General features: G+C 40.2%; 2 protein-coding genes across 3 annotated transcripts in view; both read right to left on the reverse strand.

Moving 5' to 3' along the window:
- Nucleotides 1–6: 6 nt before the first annotated feature.
- On the reverse strand, nucleotides 7–10,049 carry tm9sf3 (transmembrane 9 superfamily member 3). Its single transcript, XM_020604062.1, has 15 exons — nucleotides 9,658–10,049; nucleotides 8,513–8,708; nucleotides 8,275–8,397; nucleotides 6,699–6,859; nucleotides 5,993–6,070; nucleotides 5,630–5,761; nucleotides 5,305–5,471; nucleotides 4,065–4,159; nucleotides 3,816–3,946; nucleotides 3,146–3,285; nucleotides 2,541–2,609; nucleotides 2,313–2,459; nucleotides 1,938–2,021; nucleotides 1,728–1,804; nucleotides 7–1,047 (listed from the first exon to the last, which is right to left on the reverse strand). The coding sequence occupies exons 1-15, from the start codon at nucleotides 9,748–9,750 to the stop codon at nucleotides 980–982; spliced, it is 1,761 nt and encodes a 586-aa protein (XP_020459718.1). The 5' UTR covers nucleotides 9,751–10,049; the 3' UTR covers nucleotides 7–979.
- A 2,033-nt stretch (nucleotides 10,050–12,082) lies between these two features.
- LOC109960038 (molybdenum cofactor sulfurase-like) overlaps nucleotides 12,083–15,523 on the reverse strand; it is a 45,439-nt gene continuing 41,998 nt past the window's right edge. For both annotated transcript variants that reach the window (XM_020599899.1, XM_020599906.1), the window contains 10 exons: nucleotides 14,841–14,960; nucleotides 14,696–14,726; nucleotides 14,546–14,591; nucleotides 14,119–14,248; nucleotides 13,383–13,420; nucleotides 13,216–13,295; nucleotides 13,044–13,126; nucleotides 12,831–12,909; nucleotides 12,592–12,713; nucleotides 12,083–12,478 (listed from right to left, as the gene is read on the reverse strand). In XM_020599899.1, the coding sequence (XP_020455555.1) occupies nucleotides 12,457–12,478; nucleotides 12,592–12,713; nucleotides 12,831–12,909; nucleotides 13,044–13,126; nucleotides 13,216–13,295; nucleotides 13,383–13,420; nucleotides 14,119–14,248; nucleotides 14,546–14,591; nucleotides 14,696–14,726; nucleotides 14,841–14,960 (751 nt within the window). In that variant the 3' untranslated portion in view covers nucleotides 12,083–12,456. The remainder of the gene's footprint in view (nucleotides 12,479–12,591; nucleotides 12,714–12,830; nucleotides 12,910–13,043; nucleotides 13,127–13,215; nucleotides 13,296–13,382; nucleotides 13,421–14,118; nucleotides 14,249–14,545; nucleotides 14,592–14,695; nucleotides 14,727–14,840; nucleotides 14,961–15,523) is intronic.

A 15,523-nucleotide genomic window follows, 5' to 3' on the forward strand; every position in this document is an offset into this window, starting at 1 on the left:
AACATATTCCTGCTACTGGTTAACGTAGCTTAGCACGGAAAAAGGGAGCACTTGGTTTGATGCAAGGGATCTCACTGCTAATGCAAGCATGGCAAAAATCATTGGCACGTGAGGCTGACATTTCACAGGGATCTAAATCTCGCTGACAATGATTTATCGTGCAGCCCTAATCTACATTATTAGGGTTATATACACACTCCCCCATCCATATATTATCTTTACAAGTAGACTTCATTCAAACCCAAATATTAAGCAAAGACTAAACAGGAAATGGGATCACATCAAACATCCATTTAAAAACCAGCATGTCAGCTGCTGATCAGTCCCTCTGTTCTCATCAGTAAACAAAGCAGAACTAAAACCTCGTCCGCCAGATGGATTGCTACTGTAACAGTGAATTAATAATTGTCAGATGGGGGAATGATTCTCAAGTGACAACAGCCTTTGTCATCTTTCTGCAGTGGAAGTAAATCTGAACAATCTACTGTACTGTCTAGTAATGATATTTCAATTGACTCCAAGAATACAAAATAGAAACCAATCCAGAACACAGGCACAATCCCAACTCTCCAAAATTTCAGCACAACAGAACAAAGGCTTTCAATACATCTCAGCCTCTTCACTGAAGAGAGCGACACTGTTCCACCAATAAACGTTCCTTCTCTGTTCTCAGGTGGGACTAGGTTGGAGAACGGAAGCCATGTCAGCCTTAAACATTTGCCTCAATGTTTATTTGAAAGCAACTGATAAAAAGAACCTTGTGTTTGATATCTCTGCCACACATTTGCTCTTGTTTGCTTTGAGCTGCAGCCTTGAAACTCATTCAGAAAATGGGAGAAAAAAAAACTACATTGTACAAAGTGAGATTCTCACAATCTCTTTGCAAGAAAGAAAAGTAACCAAGAATGACTTGTGCCCACCATCTTTCAGGATACACCTAGACAAATCCATGAATATCCCTGTGATGCTGCTTCACTCCTTAGTCAATTTTCACATTTGTGTAGATCTTCCTCACAAAGGCACTTGTTCCCATGTATCCAACAGCCCCTGGAAGACAAATGTGTTCTGTGAGTTTCTCATTAGGTGGACTGGAAACTCGCACTATTCTATTTTGCAAGCTAATCGATGACAGGACAGAACTGCTGAAGGTTTGAGCAGAGAAAAGCACATCCTAAGTCTGAACAGCGAGACCCTGAAGGCAACATGTAGTACACTAGTGCTGATTAGAGGGAGCACCTCAGGAGGGACTTTAAAGGAATAGTTCATGATTTTTCAAGGTGGTGTTAAATCAATATTGATATATCCTTGTATATGTGAAAATAGGTCTTGGCCATTGTCACTTCTTCTACTCTCCACAATGACCCTGAATGTTTCCACTGGGAACTTTGCTATGCTGCAAAAGATGAGGGACAAACTACACAACTCTTGCTCTGCAAAAACATGCACTCCAAAGTTAAAGAGTCTCAAAAGCAGCTTCAGCTGTCCCACTAAGCTAAATTGAGTCTGTATATTTCAAAGTTAGTCTATTTAAAACAAATCTGCCTCTTATTTCCATGGACAGTTCCTTGCTGTGTTGCAGCAGAGGGAAGTTGTAATACAACTGACTCTGCGATTACATGTTTTTAACTAAATGTAGATTCTATAAAAGCAGCACTCAGTGGATATTCTTGGTCAAAAGGTCAGTTTCTTTAGTTTCAGAAAGTGCTACAGTGTTATATAGGACTCACCACACATGATTCCTAGTGCGGTGCTAAACACAGCCATGTAGCCAAAGTAGAAGGACGTCTGGAACAGCCCATACATCCTCAAATACAGAGCAATAAGAAATGAATTAGATTTCCTTACATGATTTCATTAGAATTTTTATATTCCATGAAATTTACAATTTTTATCCATCATGTGTGAATAATTCACAAGAGCTAATAAAGGCTACTCACTTAGTTTTAAAGAAATAGTAGTAAAAGGAGTACATGTAGACATAAACAGCGGTGGATGCAGCAGAGAGGAAGCTGGTCCACTGCCTGGGGAAGAGAGACAAGCAAGAAAACTAAGGTCAGTAACAGTTTAGGCCTCAATCATTCATTGTCGATATTTTATAAAAAAAAATATTTGATTCTCTCAGCTTTTGATTCACAGCAGGTAAATTGCAGTTTGCTGCAAACCTCAATGTCAGGAAATGCTGAACAGAAGTTTGACATTAAACTCCACTTTCCCTCAAAGTTGGTAGGATGTTGTTAACTTCCTGGCTCCTATTTCAGACACCTGTGTGGAAGAAGTCCTTCTCATACTAGGCAAAATACCAACACACTCACCATCTATAGTCCTCAGCGTTGAGCAGGAAGTACGTACACACGATGGTGACACACACAGTCACGATGCACAGGATAACCAGTACCAGCATCATGAAGCCATAAACGTAGTAGATTTTGTAGGCCCAGAAAGACGTGAAGATGAAGTACCTGAAGAGTGAGCACAACAAACCCGTCAACAAGGCTGCACAGATCATCTTACAACATACAGATCGCTCAGCACAGACTTACATTTCAATGAAAATGGAGCCAAACGGAAGGATTCCTCCAAGGCAGACGATGACCGCTGGCTCCATGAACCTGAGAAATCACAAGATTTGACATGTCAGTATGACTGTGTACCATCACTTCATGTGTAGCGGCGAGAAAAGGAGAAGGTGGACACAGGTGGGACATTTAAAAAGTCTGACTGTAGCCTCAAGTCATAGCGACCGTTTCCTGTTGGCAGCTGGGCAGAGGGAAATGCTAATGCACTCGCGGCCTATTGCTTTTCCCATTTGTCATTACCCAGAGTTTGTGCAGACAGCTAAACCATTATATACTTCACTCCAGGCATTTAGTACAACTGATCAGTCATTTACACTTACTGCACGTCTGCAAACATAAATCACCATGAGCCATGTTTAAATGCACACCAGAACATCAATGTGCTCAAAGTAGCAGTAGTTGGGTTTTTGCATAATATACATTTTCTATAATCAGAAGTAGATTTTTATTGTCATGTTTGTACAGTGTGCATGTGTCATTACACTTTCAACTATTCCCAGCTCTGCTCCAGTGTCACCAAGGCAATTTCCTACATGTGCTGTGCGCTGCCTGTGACGGACCATACCTACCATTTCTTCTCAGGGATCGGTCGCGGCACAGCGTTTACCCGACAGGGGAAGTTTGGCTGGCCAGACAGATTCCTGCCCAGAATCGTTCCCACAAGGTTTAGTGGCAGAATGACAAAGAAGCAGATACAGCAGACAGCAACCTGCAGAAAACACAAGCAAAACTAATTAAGATTCTTTTGAGTGGTCTGTGTCAACAGCCAACATGCTCATGACCTGATCTAAACAAAAGACATATCTATAAAAGCCAAAAACGCCAACATTCAACAAATACACATACACGCTCCTGGTCCATTGCCAAGTTTAGCCAGAACAAACTTAAACTATGGCTTTTTTTAAAGATTATTTGACACATAAATTTTGTGCACAGACACACAACGCTTGTGGGTTGTGTTGAACCACCAAAAGCTGTTTGTACGTAGGCGTCAGTCAAGACATTGTTGAGAACATCTGGAAGCTGTGCAGAGAGCACCCATTTTTTTTAAAATTGAAAAACTTGAAACTTTGGTATAAAATGCAGGAGTTAAATCTGTACTGAAAAACGGCTCTGAAGTGAGCGTTCACTTAATTAAGACCTTTCTATAATCACACAGAATACAATACTTTTTACATTGTCCTACTAGTCAGTGAATGACTAATGGCTTTCAGGGAGGTGTTGCTGTGTCAGACCCACCATGGTGCCAAACGGGATAGCTCTTGAGGCGTGGTAGTAGATAGCAATGAAGTTGATGAAGAAGGCAGTCCCACACACCATGGCTGGTATCATGAAGGCCCCAATGAACATCTGTTTAATCCATCTTCTGCCTGGATCATTCAAACAAATCAATATAGCATGATGTGATGAAGTCTATCTATACTAAGCCAATAGTTGGTGACTACGCAAGCAGTCAGAGAGAATGTGATGCACGGGCACATTTATTACCTCCTTGTTTTGCATACAAGCTTCCCCCAAAGTAGCCATTGACAGGGGAGGTTGCAGCATACACGAAAATGGCTGTGCTCAGCATGGATCCTCTCCTGCAGAGTAAACAAGTGACAGGAGTCATGACAGGACATGTGCATCACTCCCTCAGTCTTTGGCCTACTTTCTCCTTCAAAAAGGTGCTTTTCATTTGTTTCTTTCACAAAAGTGTTACTGTCCTTTAGGGCTGCATGATCAATTGTTTTGTGAGTGTGTTTCAGATCCTGCTATTTCCTTGCTGTGTTAACCAGTAGCCATGTGACAAGCTGTAGACGGGAAGAGAAGACTGATTCAAATGTCACTCTTGCTTAACTTTATTTTCAGACTAGGTGTTCTTTTCGGGCTTTTAACTCTTTACCTGATTCCAAGAGAGCTGCAGAAGAATTCCTATATGCCTAGACTGTCTAGTCTGTTTATGCATAAATGGCAAATAAAAATCTTGAATCAAAACTAATCCAGCCTGTTTGACATTGTGAAAGATATTCTGTTCACTCCTGCAACAGTTTTCAAACATTGCACTGCCTGCCATATACACCTAATGCTGAATGGCAGCCGAGGCAGAAATAATGGTTAATGCAGCTTAGCGAGGAAAAGGAGCGCTTGGTTTGATGCAAGGGATCTCCCTGCTAATGCAAACAGGGCAGAATCAGTCATGTGAGACTAGGATTGCACAGGGATCTAAATTGCGCTCACAAAAATGATTTATCGTGCAGCCCTAATCTACATTATTAGGGCTATATATACACACACTCCCCCATCCATATATTATCTTTACAAGTAGACTTCATTCAAACCTAAATATTAAGCAAAGACTAAACGGGAAATCTGATTACATCAAACATCCATTTAAAAAACAGTACAGCAGAGATCACACAGGGATCTAAATCTCACTCACAAAACGATTTACCATGAAGCCTTCATGTCCTTCCACATTTTATCCAGACAATTACACAGGGTCATGGTTTGACAGTATTTTTTTTAAATCCAAAGCTTTTTTAATATGGGTGTATTTGTGTTTTACTTTCTGCAATTTTACATAATAGAAAACTGTAATGTGGGAATGAAGTTTTTCCTGATGGATTATATATTATCCAGCTATTTTACTAAATTGGAACAGGCCCCCAAACAGCCTGATATCTGATCCCAATCCCATAATTACAACCATAGTTTATAACCAAGCAGTTAGCTGCCTGCTGCTCACTCTGTGTACAGATCCTCAACCATAGCAACGATGATGACAATCAGGGAGACAGAGAAGATCTGGCAGCCGGAGCCAATTAATGAGGAGAAGATCAGTGGATGGCTCGACGGCCGAAACACATCTCCGTGTACCTGTTTCCACCCGTATTCATCTCCCAGATCTCTGTCCTGTCGGTACACAGTGACAAGATGTTAACATGAGAAGGGGAAAAACAAAGTCCATTATTCACTCAAACTAAAGTAAACAATGATGACAAAACTTATCAGTTGAACCTTATTTACAATTCTGCACTCAGCAAATAGCGTTGTGTTCAATAAAAACATACCATGTCATCCATTTCCTCCTCTTTGCTGTATCTGGCATAATCCTTTCTTAGTGTTCTCATCAGAATCATTGACACCAGACCCACCAAAAATATAACCATCATGAAGGAGTTGAAGATGGAGAACCAGTGAATCTGGAAAAAAAGAAATCATTAAATGAACAATTAGCTTCAGAAGTAACCACGTTATTAATCATTTTACAGTGGCTGGTTACCAGGCTGGCTAATTAGAGCACACCTTCCATGGAACAATGCTTGGCTCATGTATTCTATAAGGTCATACGCAAGCATGCTGTTACACCGAGCCAGTGGCGTTCTTGGCTAGCATGATGAAGCACAACACCGCAAATATAATGCTCAACTCACCCTGTGCTGAAAGAAGGATGGATCAAGGTACTTGTCAAATCTGTCCTCAAACTTGACATCTGACTTCTTCCACTTCACCTGTGATGGGAAAGTTGGACTGCTACATTAATCGCCCATATTACAAACAAAGCGAGCATTGATTTGATTTGATTTAATTTATTCTTTCAAGCATGTTAAAACAGTTGATATGACAACACACATAATTTTACACATAATCCAATATCAATTTGCTTATACCTAGTACATGCTTGAATGGAGTAGGAAGAAGTCAGACTTATCCAGTCCTACCCCATGACATCATCTTACCATCATTGGTTTGCAAGCAGTAAATGATTCACTTCTACACACACAAAGTAATATACAAAAGAATTATTACAAAGTGTTAACATTCATACACCACACCCACAATGTTCCATCTAATTAATCATTAAACCTCTTCTTGCATATATCTTGATTGACACATACCTTTATATTTATGTTTAAACTCGTCAATTCTATTACTATTTTTTATGTCTACACTTAAATTATTCCATAGTTTTACCCCACTTATGGAAATACAAAATCTTTTTTTGGTTGTACGTATAGCAGGAATTTTTAAATTTAACTGAACCCTTAAATTGTATCCCCCTTCCCTTTCATTAAATAGTTTTTGAATTCCACCATTAACACATGACAAGGACAGCTGGAGCGATCATTCAGTACTCACAGAATAAGACATTGCAGTTTTTGTGTTTGGCACGAGTCTGACTTTCCCTTCGCTGGTCAGATTTACATCAACAATTCTGTTGCCGTTGAAGCCGATCTCCAGTTTCTTGTATGTCCACAGGTAATGATCTTCTCCATTTTCATCCACCTCACCAACAATACCTTAAAAAGTTACATGAATTGAATAAGAGATCTGGTCTTTACAGAAGGACAGGTGGTAACATTGGTAACTGAACACTGAGGACTACTGATCAACTATATAACTTAATAATCACCACATGTAGATGCCAAATCAAGGTCCTTTGCTGCACTACTCATTAACTTTCCAAATGCATCATCTGTATTCTTCTGCTATATCCAGTCTTTAGGTTTGACACTGCTGGCCTGAGCAAATCAGTTTGATGCAACTGGTTGTCTGTTATCCTAGGTCTTTAGAAAATGTAGCTACCCCCTTGTTTCTCCGCTTTATGATGACAAATTCCATGTTAATATAAAAATGTTATGCTATTTCCTTGTGACATACTGTAGAGGCCACTAAAAAAAAGTTTTTCCACAAAGGTTTTCCACAAAGCTCTAAATATGTTTTTGCCTCTTCTACTGAGTATCACACTGTTTCTTATTATGCAACTGGTAATAAACAGGAGGAGAACATTCTTGTATGAAAAAGTATTTATGGAAACATACATGCACTGGCCACTTTAATAGACACACATGTACAATTGTATGCACTTTAATGCAACACTTGTCTTAACATCTGTGCTTATGAAGCTCAAAATATTTCAATTTTTGAATTCTCATAAATGTATAAATTCAACTATATGTTTATTATTGAGGTCATAGTTCAAGGTGGTGTTGTAATGACTACATTATATTCAGAAGTGTTCCTAATATTTTGACCCTCTCATGTACATAGCTGGGGAGGACAAAAATATAATTGGCGAATAGTTCCCGGCAAATATATCAGATAGCGTTTTAGCTTGAAATGCCATCCCTAGTTAGCATGCTGGCAAACCAGCATGGCTAAGTATGTAACATAACATAGAGAGCTGTCTGTACCACTGCCAGTGACCCACCCACTACCTCCAACATCAGCCAACAGAGCAATGTTTGAGCAACTATAGGAGTGGCACCATTGTACAAACTCCTCCCATGTATGTGATGGATCAGAGCGGTAGCTTGCCAGAGTGACAGTCACCTGAAGAGCCTGTAATGACTCATTAACATACTTCTTGCTAACAGTGGAGCATTTCACTTCCAAGACTACTGTGGATGTGCCACCACTGTACATTGCAGGGGTGTACCTACTCACAAATGTAAGGTTTACTTTGTTATGTCGGGCTAGTGCACTTTAAAGTGTGTTTCTGAATTACATTTTTAAGTTATTCTAACATTTCAACCAAGTGATAGCTAATACAAACAGTAACTCAACTCAAACAAAACGCAAGTCAAATAGAGAGAGCCACAGATTACTACAGAACTACTCCACCTCACAGGACAACACGTACATATATTTTCAGTATCTGGTAGTTACTTTGTTTTTTTTTTGTTTTTTTTTAAGGAAACAAAGTATCACATACCCCAGATGGGCAGGTCGTCTATGTACATTTGGTACCAGTAGTGATTCTTTATGGCATAGACAAAGGCGTCCCGTTTGGCTTTGTCCAGGTCAATTTCACAATATGTTGTCTGCATTACATCCTCTAGAGAGATCAAGAAAGATGTGTGAAGAAGAGACTGAAAGACAGCTGGAAAATAATCCGTTCATCAGTTTTTAGACATGCTCAATAGGTGAAAGCCAGTGAAACAGTAGAATACCTTTGAACTTTATGTCTAGGCCGCTGAATTCCAGCTCCACTCCCTGTAGCGCTTCTCCCAGTGTTTCATGATAATGACTGATAGTTCTCTTGGAGCCCACACAGAAGGGCAAAGAGAAGTACTTGTATGTCTCCTGTCGATTGTGATAAGGCCCCACTGTGTTCATCCATAAAACTACCTCCTCCTTATCTGTGTACTGCAAAAGAGACACAAGAACCTTTACTGTTATGTCTTGGAATGCTACAGCAGTTCTGCTACTCCTCCTGGTTTCATATTGTAGCAACTTGATATTTTACAAGCAAATGTCTGACATAAATAACTACATGTTTGCACTCACAGCAGTAACAACAATAAATTCAGTAGTAAACAGTAACATTATCATCACATTTCCATTGAAACTGAACAAGCATTTAAATTTAAGTAAACTATGTAAATGTAACTCGTTTATCACTGCGTCAGTTTGACCACATACAAGTGATATATATACTTTAAGTAAAGAACAAACTATGTTTATTTACAGTCAAGGACGTTAACTTCAGTGCTAACGTTATATGTAATTAAACAGCTTTCACGCATAAAATGACTGTATTATGTAAAGTGGACAATGTAATACATCTTATTAACACCTGTTAGCCACTTATAACTAGAGCGTCTGTAATTAGGGCAAAAAAGAGACGAAACACTGAGAGGCCATGGCGTTAAACAGGTCAACGTAACGTTGACTAATAACTCTACCATCATAAATCTACTAAACTGTTTGTAAGGATCACTCTGAGATTAAAACATTGTGTCAGTGGTTTTGATTTTGGTGAACAACTAGTCTAACATTAACTTGAATGCAGTTTCTGCCGGTGGTCAAGGAGTGGACGTGCTAACAAGCTAGCAGGACACGTTAGCCTTAAGGACTTAACTTAGGCCGATAATAGGTGACAAGTTAGCTAGCTTAATGAACGCCTATATGTTTGATAGCTCAGCAGTTATCGATATATAATTCAACAGACCAAGCCATGCACTTTGTCACGTTTATAATGTTTTCTTGTATGCAGATAGCCGTCGCAGCTACAGTTAGCAAGTTACACAGAGCACAAACGTCCATTATTTTCAAGGCTCCCCCTTTCAATCGGCCTCTCAAAGCGTTGTCTTACCGTGTGTTCATGTTCGTCTGCGTCGACAGGTAATAAAGAACCCACTATAGCGAGGAACGCTGCCGCTGCCACCTTCCACCTGGAAGATCCCATTATTTTCGGAGAAAGTGTGCAGAAAGATTAGGGACGTTAGCTTAAAAGGGCTATCCCACTTTCTTCCTGGTTGTATGACAGAGGCAATTTTTAGAGACGCTTTCGTGCGCATATGGCGTAAGCGCTTCGCGGGCGTTCATCGCACGTACCTTGGATTGGCTAAACTGATTCACGTGTTGTAACGCCTCCAGTCAGCGTAGAAAGCGATGTATCAACCGGTGAATTAAAAAAAACCCTCTCGGCGCACCGTCCGCAGCCTTCAGCCACGTCATCCTGACTGCCAAGACTGGAGCTTCAGCTCACCTCCGACAGAGCTGGTGTATGAAACGTACGTGATCCACGGTCATAGCAACTAGGTCTTTTCACTGTCCGAGGAGGCTTTCTAATAGGCCTAAAGTAGTCTGAACAATAGCTCGCTTTTCATGAGCAAACAACAACCTCAACCTTTCATTTTATTTGTTGGGTTTGAATTTCCATGTTGGATGGTCCCCCTAATACAGATAACTTATTACACAGATTAAGAAATTTAATTAAAAAGTCAAATTACTAGATGGATATTATAGAGAACATATATACAGTAGCTGCAAAGGGTGGGCCAACATCATATTATGGATTAAGAATCGGCTGTTAAGAATCCCGTCTGCCGCAGACAAGCGAATACTTTTGGCAATATAGTGTATATCTGGGTATACATAAATGTGTATGCAAAAGTATATACTATATTTATATGGTCAAAATTGCTTTATTACTATTTTTCTTTTATTGTTTTTATTATTACAATCATCCATTTTCTATCAAGCTGTCTTATTTACCCATTCATCTGTCTCCATCTTTAACAAACCAGGAGGTGTATTAGGGGAGGCTCAGCCCTGTCCCCAGCAGCTGGGGCATGCAATTCGGGGTCACTCTTAGGATTTCCCTGGGGGCACAGCATGGGGAGGAAGGCCAGGTCACTGTTTCCTCTCCCTTAACTAGATATAGCATTACTGGACTGCTGACACCCTCTTAGACAAGCTCCCTCCTCAAGTTCTGGGAGCTGTTTAGGAGGGAAACACACCACACTGTTGGGTCAGGTCTCTCCTGTTAAGGTCAGGGGCTGACCCTGAGCTGTTTCAGTCCCAACAGTCAACTATTAACATAAACCATGATGAACAGTAAAACAAAGGGAAGGTTTAATTTAACCATAACACAAGGATGCTGCTGTCCTGTTGCCCTGCACATCCCCAAGTGATGGCCTCACCTCATGCTGGTGGTTTGGGGTGGGGGCATCACCAATACACTGCTATTCCTTTATTGACTTAGGCTTTACTCTTAATTACTGTTACAACGTACATATTAGAAAGTTGGTTCAATAAGAAACATGAAGTAAGGCTTAGTTGAAAAATATAGTGAGTCAGCATAACTGATTAAGATGAAATATGCATAAAGGTGTTGCTGACATTAAAGGAAATCAGCCCAAGTGAGCATTAAAAATCACACAATCAAGAATGTTTGCACTACTGCGAATGTAATTTAGTTGATACAGATTACATCAAAAGGTTGAATAAATTCCTCAAGGCAAATTTAATATATATATGTGAATTAATCCTAGCTAATTTAGTGGGAAATTATTAATGTAATGTTATGTGAATTCTGCTGGTAGACACCTCCTCCAGAGTTTTCCCAAAGACAAACATGTTGAAGTTTGCTTTCTTGTAACAAAAGCTGAAATCAACTGCTGGTTGACAGTGTCATAAAATTGATTGTAGATAAACTATGACTGAACTGAGATTCTTTAATCTTATCTGAATGAATATCTTCTGTTGTTGAGTTGATCTCGGATCCTAGAGTGTCAACCAAACTTGTGATGACAAATTCAGAGACCAGATGTTTTCTAGTTGTTGTCCTTAGATTAGTGTGAAATTTCAGGGACATCTGAAGTCTTCATTAACAAACTGATTGTCCAGTAGTATAGCTGGCAATCATCACTGCACAACAATGCAAGCAGAGGGCACCTACTGTTGTAATACTGTAGCTCATCCTAATAACATTTTCAACTAGAAATTTTATTGTGTGGATGCTGTAAACCATCTACACTATGTTCTCCTGATTATTCTGGGTTCTTCCGTCCATTTTTTGGCACTTTATAAGTCCAGCATACTTTCAGCTATACAGGCCATTAAGGTATCTACCTGTTCAGCTCTTCAAGGACATTCCTACTTGTATTTATTGCATCTCATCCTTCAGATTATTCAACAAAGAACTTCAGCCATTTCTTCTCAAATGTTTCAACAAAGAACCTCAGCCATTTCTTCTCATCCTTCAGCTGTTTCAGCAATTGATTTCAGGCATTTTCAGGGTGAGCTTTCAGCATATCAGCATCCACACGCATTTACAACAGGAAATGCATTTCTCTAGTTTTTAGTTCTGTTTAGTCAGATTAAATCACCCAGTGATACAAAGCAGAAGTTTACAATTGTAACTGGTTTAAAAACATTGCTTACAGTCCATTAGCCTCAACAATGCTGGCATTAATTCTGAGTCTAATAATCCTTAAATTGACAGGTATTCAACACAGACATTTTGGATTCATAAAAATCTCATATTTAAAGTAAAATCACATATGCATGCAACAGCAAAGGAAAAACATCTGAGCAGTGTGTGATCAAATGAAGCCAGTGTCCACACGTATGGCAACGTTTTTCTTCTTCAGTCCTCTTTCCCACATTACAAAGACTGCACAAACTTCCTGCACAGGAGAAATGATGAGGTACACATGCTGAAAACTGAACACTTAACACATAAAAATTTGCCAAGCTACAATATAATCACTTTAAGCATGGAAGTGAAATGTTTTCTCACTTGATGACGTCAGGCAGATGAGAGTCTCTGTATAAACCATTGTGCAAATACCCCTTAGAACCGTCAAATGTCACCAGCTTGGCTCGCTCTAGGTTCTGGGCACTCGCTGCTACCTCATGCGTCTGGGAGAGAAGAGCAAAGAAAACTCAGTGTACTTCAAACAATACAATATCTTAGGGAAAACGCTGCCTCAGTTGACACTTGATTAGATGAAAAGTAGCTTAATGCGCCAGGGATACCTGGCGAGCAATCTCAATGGGAACCAAGTGATCGTCTTCTGAATGAAGGAAAAGTATCGGGCTCCTCATTTTCTTCAAACTGCACAAACGCATATTAAGTCACTGCAATAGCAACATTATGATGTCACAATATTATTATGATCAATGTGTGAATTTCTCCATCAGCTAAATATCTGATTGCTGTTTGTAGCCAGCATATTAATGAAAACTTACTTTTCTTCAGTAGGATAGACAACCTTTTTGTCTCTCCATGGTTCTGGGAAAATGTATCCAGTGCCTGGAAATTTCCAGTAGTACTTTAAACAGAAAGATGTGAGGTGATGTAGTAGCAGCCATGTGAAATGGACCAATCAAACAGCACAAGTGTTAAGTTAGAGGAGTTTACCCAGGTAAAGAAATATGCTGTAATATTCTGTCGTGCACTATTAAAAGCACCCTCCAGGATCACGCCATCAAGAACCACACCTGAGGAGGAAATTGTTATCACATTGAGATGTTGGAATTACTTCCTCTTAATTATGTTGGCCAACCTTTCCCCATAGCAAAACCTACCTCGCTCAATCAGTTTGGGTGCAATGTTGAGAGTCACTCTGTACAGAAACACCAAGAGCAACATCTTCAGTTCTTCTTGTGCTGTGTACACTTGTGCACACACTAACCATTCATTTCAATCATTTCTCTAATGAACATAACATGTATTTTACTGATGACGGTCAAATATATAATTTACTATGCAAGCACATTAAAGCAAAAAGTAGCTAATTATTCAAATATATGTGATTTTTTTGCAGTTAGGTTCTATTATTTCTCCTCAAATGTTATTTCAAAATATTTTCTTTGAATCTGTATCTCATTGTTAGACATACAGACAAATCTAGTGCATATCTGCAACTGTGATCTGTCCCAACTGTTGACCTGTCTCAGTTTAACATTAAGGAACCTCTTGGTAACATGCTCCAGTCATGCACCAGGACAGTGATAATTTGGGAAGTACTCACTATTTCAGACAAATTTTATACTGCATTAATTTCCTTTTGATATATTTTATGTTTCTGTGTGTGGGGTGACTTCTTCTGTTCAGCCATTATGACCATTATGCTACAGGTTAAACAAACGGAATCACTGTTGTGTTATATCAATTAGATATTAATTAAGAACACTTAGGTAAAAATGTTGCAGGCTATTGCTTCAAAGTGTTAATGCACCTTTGAAAAAGTTACTACAACAGTGACCTGAGTCATTTATACCTGAGTGGCTATTTGAGTAAAATGCTGCTTTCCTTACTGACCCAGTGCCAAGAGAGTGTCCCCAGATGATGACCAGACTGTTTCCACTGCGTGCTTTGACCCAGTTGTACAAGTAGAGGGCATCAGTGGTCAAACCGGCCTCAGTCGGCTCGCCGGTAGAATCTCCAAACCCTGCCAGATTCTCACATCAGCATCTGGCAGATCACAGAGCTGCTCTTCACTGCCACAAGGTGGCAGTCACTCAGAGGAAAACCTGGACTAGACACTGACCCCAGGTTGAACTTCTGTCTTTTGACTGCCTTACAACAAACTCATCAGGCACAACTGCACTGATCTACAGTGGTCATATGGTTGCAAATGATATTAAGTCAATGTGAGAAGGTTGTGCAGAACAATCAGTACAAAGGCAAAGAAGCACAGAGACAGAAAATACTAGAGGAAGAGTGATAAACCTTCATTTGCACCAACCTCTGTAGTCAGGCAGCAACACGTGGTAACCCAGTGCACTCAATATCTGTTGACACATAATGCCTATCTGTCATCAGAATGCCTACTGAGACTTTCACATCTTTATTAGATCACCAAAAGATTCATATGTTTGTGTTGGTGATTACTCACCTTTGTCACTCCCACCCGATGAGGGGCCGCCCTGTTGGAACAATTCACAGGTAACACAAGTGCCAATATAGAAGTGTTTTCTGAGCAAAATAAGAACAAATAGCTCTCTGTTTTTTGAGGAGACAGCTATAATTCTTTATCATACCTTGTACCTGTGTTCCCATGAAAATATATGAAAACTGGATTTCCATCGCTTAAAGTGTTCTGGTACCATGCCAAGTCCTTCCCTTGAGCCTCCTTCCACTGACTGTCAGGGACAGTGTGCCTTAAACAGTTCAAAACAATGAAACCGTGAAGAGACACAACTGATAACTGGAGCATCAAAAAACAGGCAATAAAATAACCCCACAGCTGGTCAAGAAGGCCCAACGACGGCTGTACTTCCTGAGGAGGCTGAGGAGGTTTGACATGTCGCCTAGGATCCTTTGCAACTTCCACAGCTGCATTGTCGAGAGCATCTTGACCAGCTGCATCATTGTCTGGTATGGCAGCACTACCGCAAGCGCCTGCAGTGAGTGGTAAAGACTGCAGAGAAGATCACCAGGACTCCACTGCCCTCTCTGCAGAGTATTTACCACCGCAGGGTGTGTAGGAAAGCTGTCTCCATCCTCAAGGACCCCACCCACCCCCAGCACGGACTGTTTATATACCTACCCTCTGGTTGGAGGCTCAGAGGTGTGAAATGCAGGACCTCTAGAGCCAGGGGTGGCCAATTCCAGTCCTCGAGGGCCGCTGTCCTGCTTGTTTTCCAACTATCCCTGCCTGACCTGCTGCTGATTACCTGGCTCATGTGTGTTCAGCCAGTCAGAAGCTGGAAGATACCAATTT

Source organism: Monopterus albus, unplaced genomic scaffold (assembly GCF_001952655.1).
Source record: "Monopterus albus unplaced genomic scaffold, M_albus_1.0 scaffold3.1, whole genome shotgun sequence".
Lineage (NCBI taxonomy): Eukaryota > Metazoa > Chordata > Actinopteri > Synbranchiformes > Synbranchidae > Monopterus > Monopterus albus.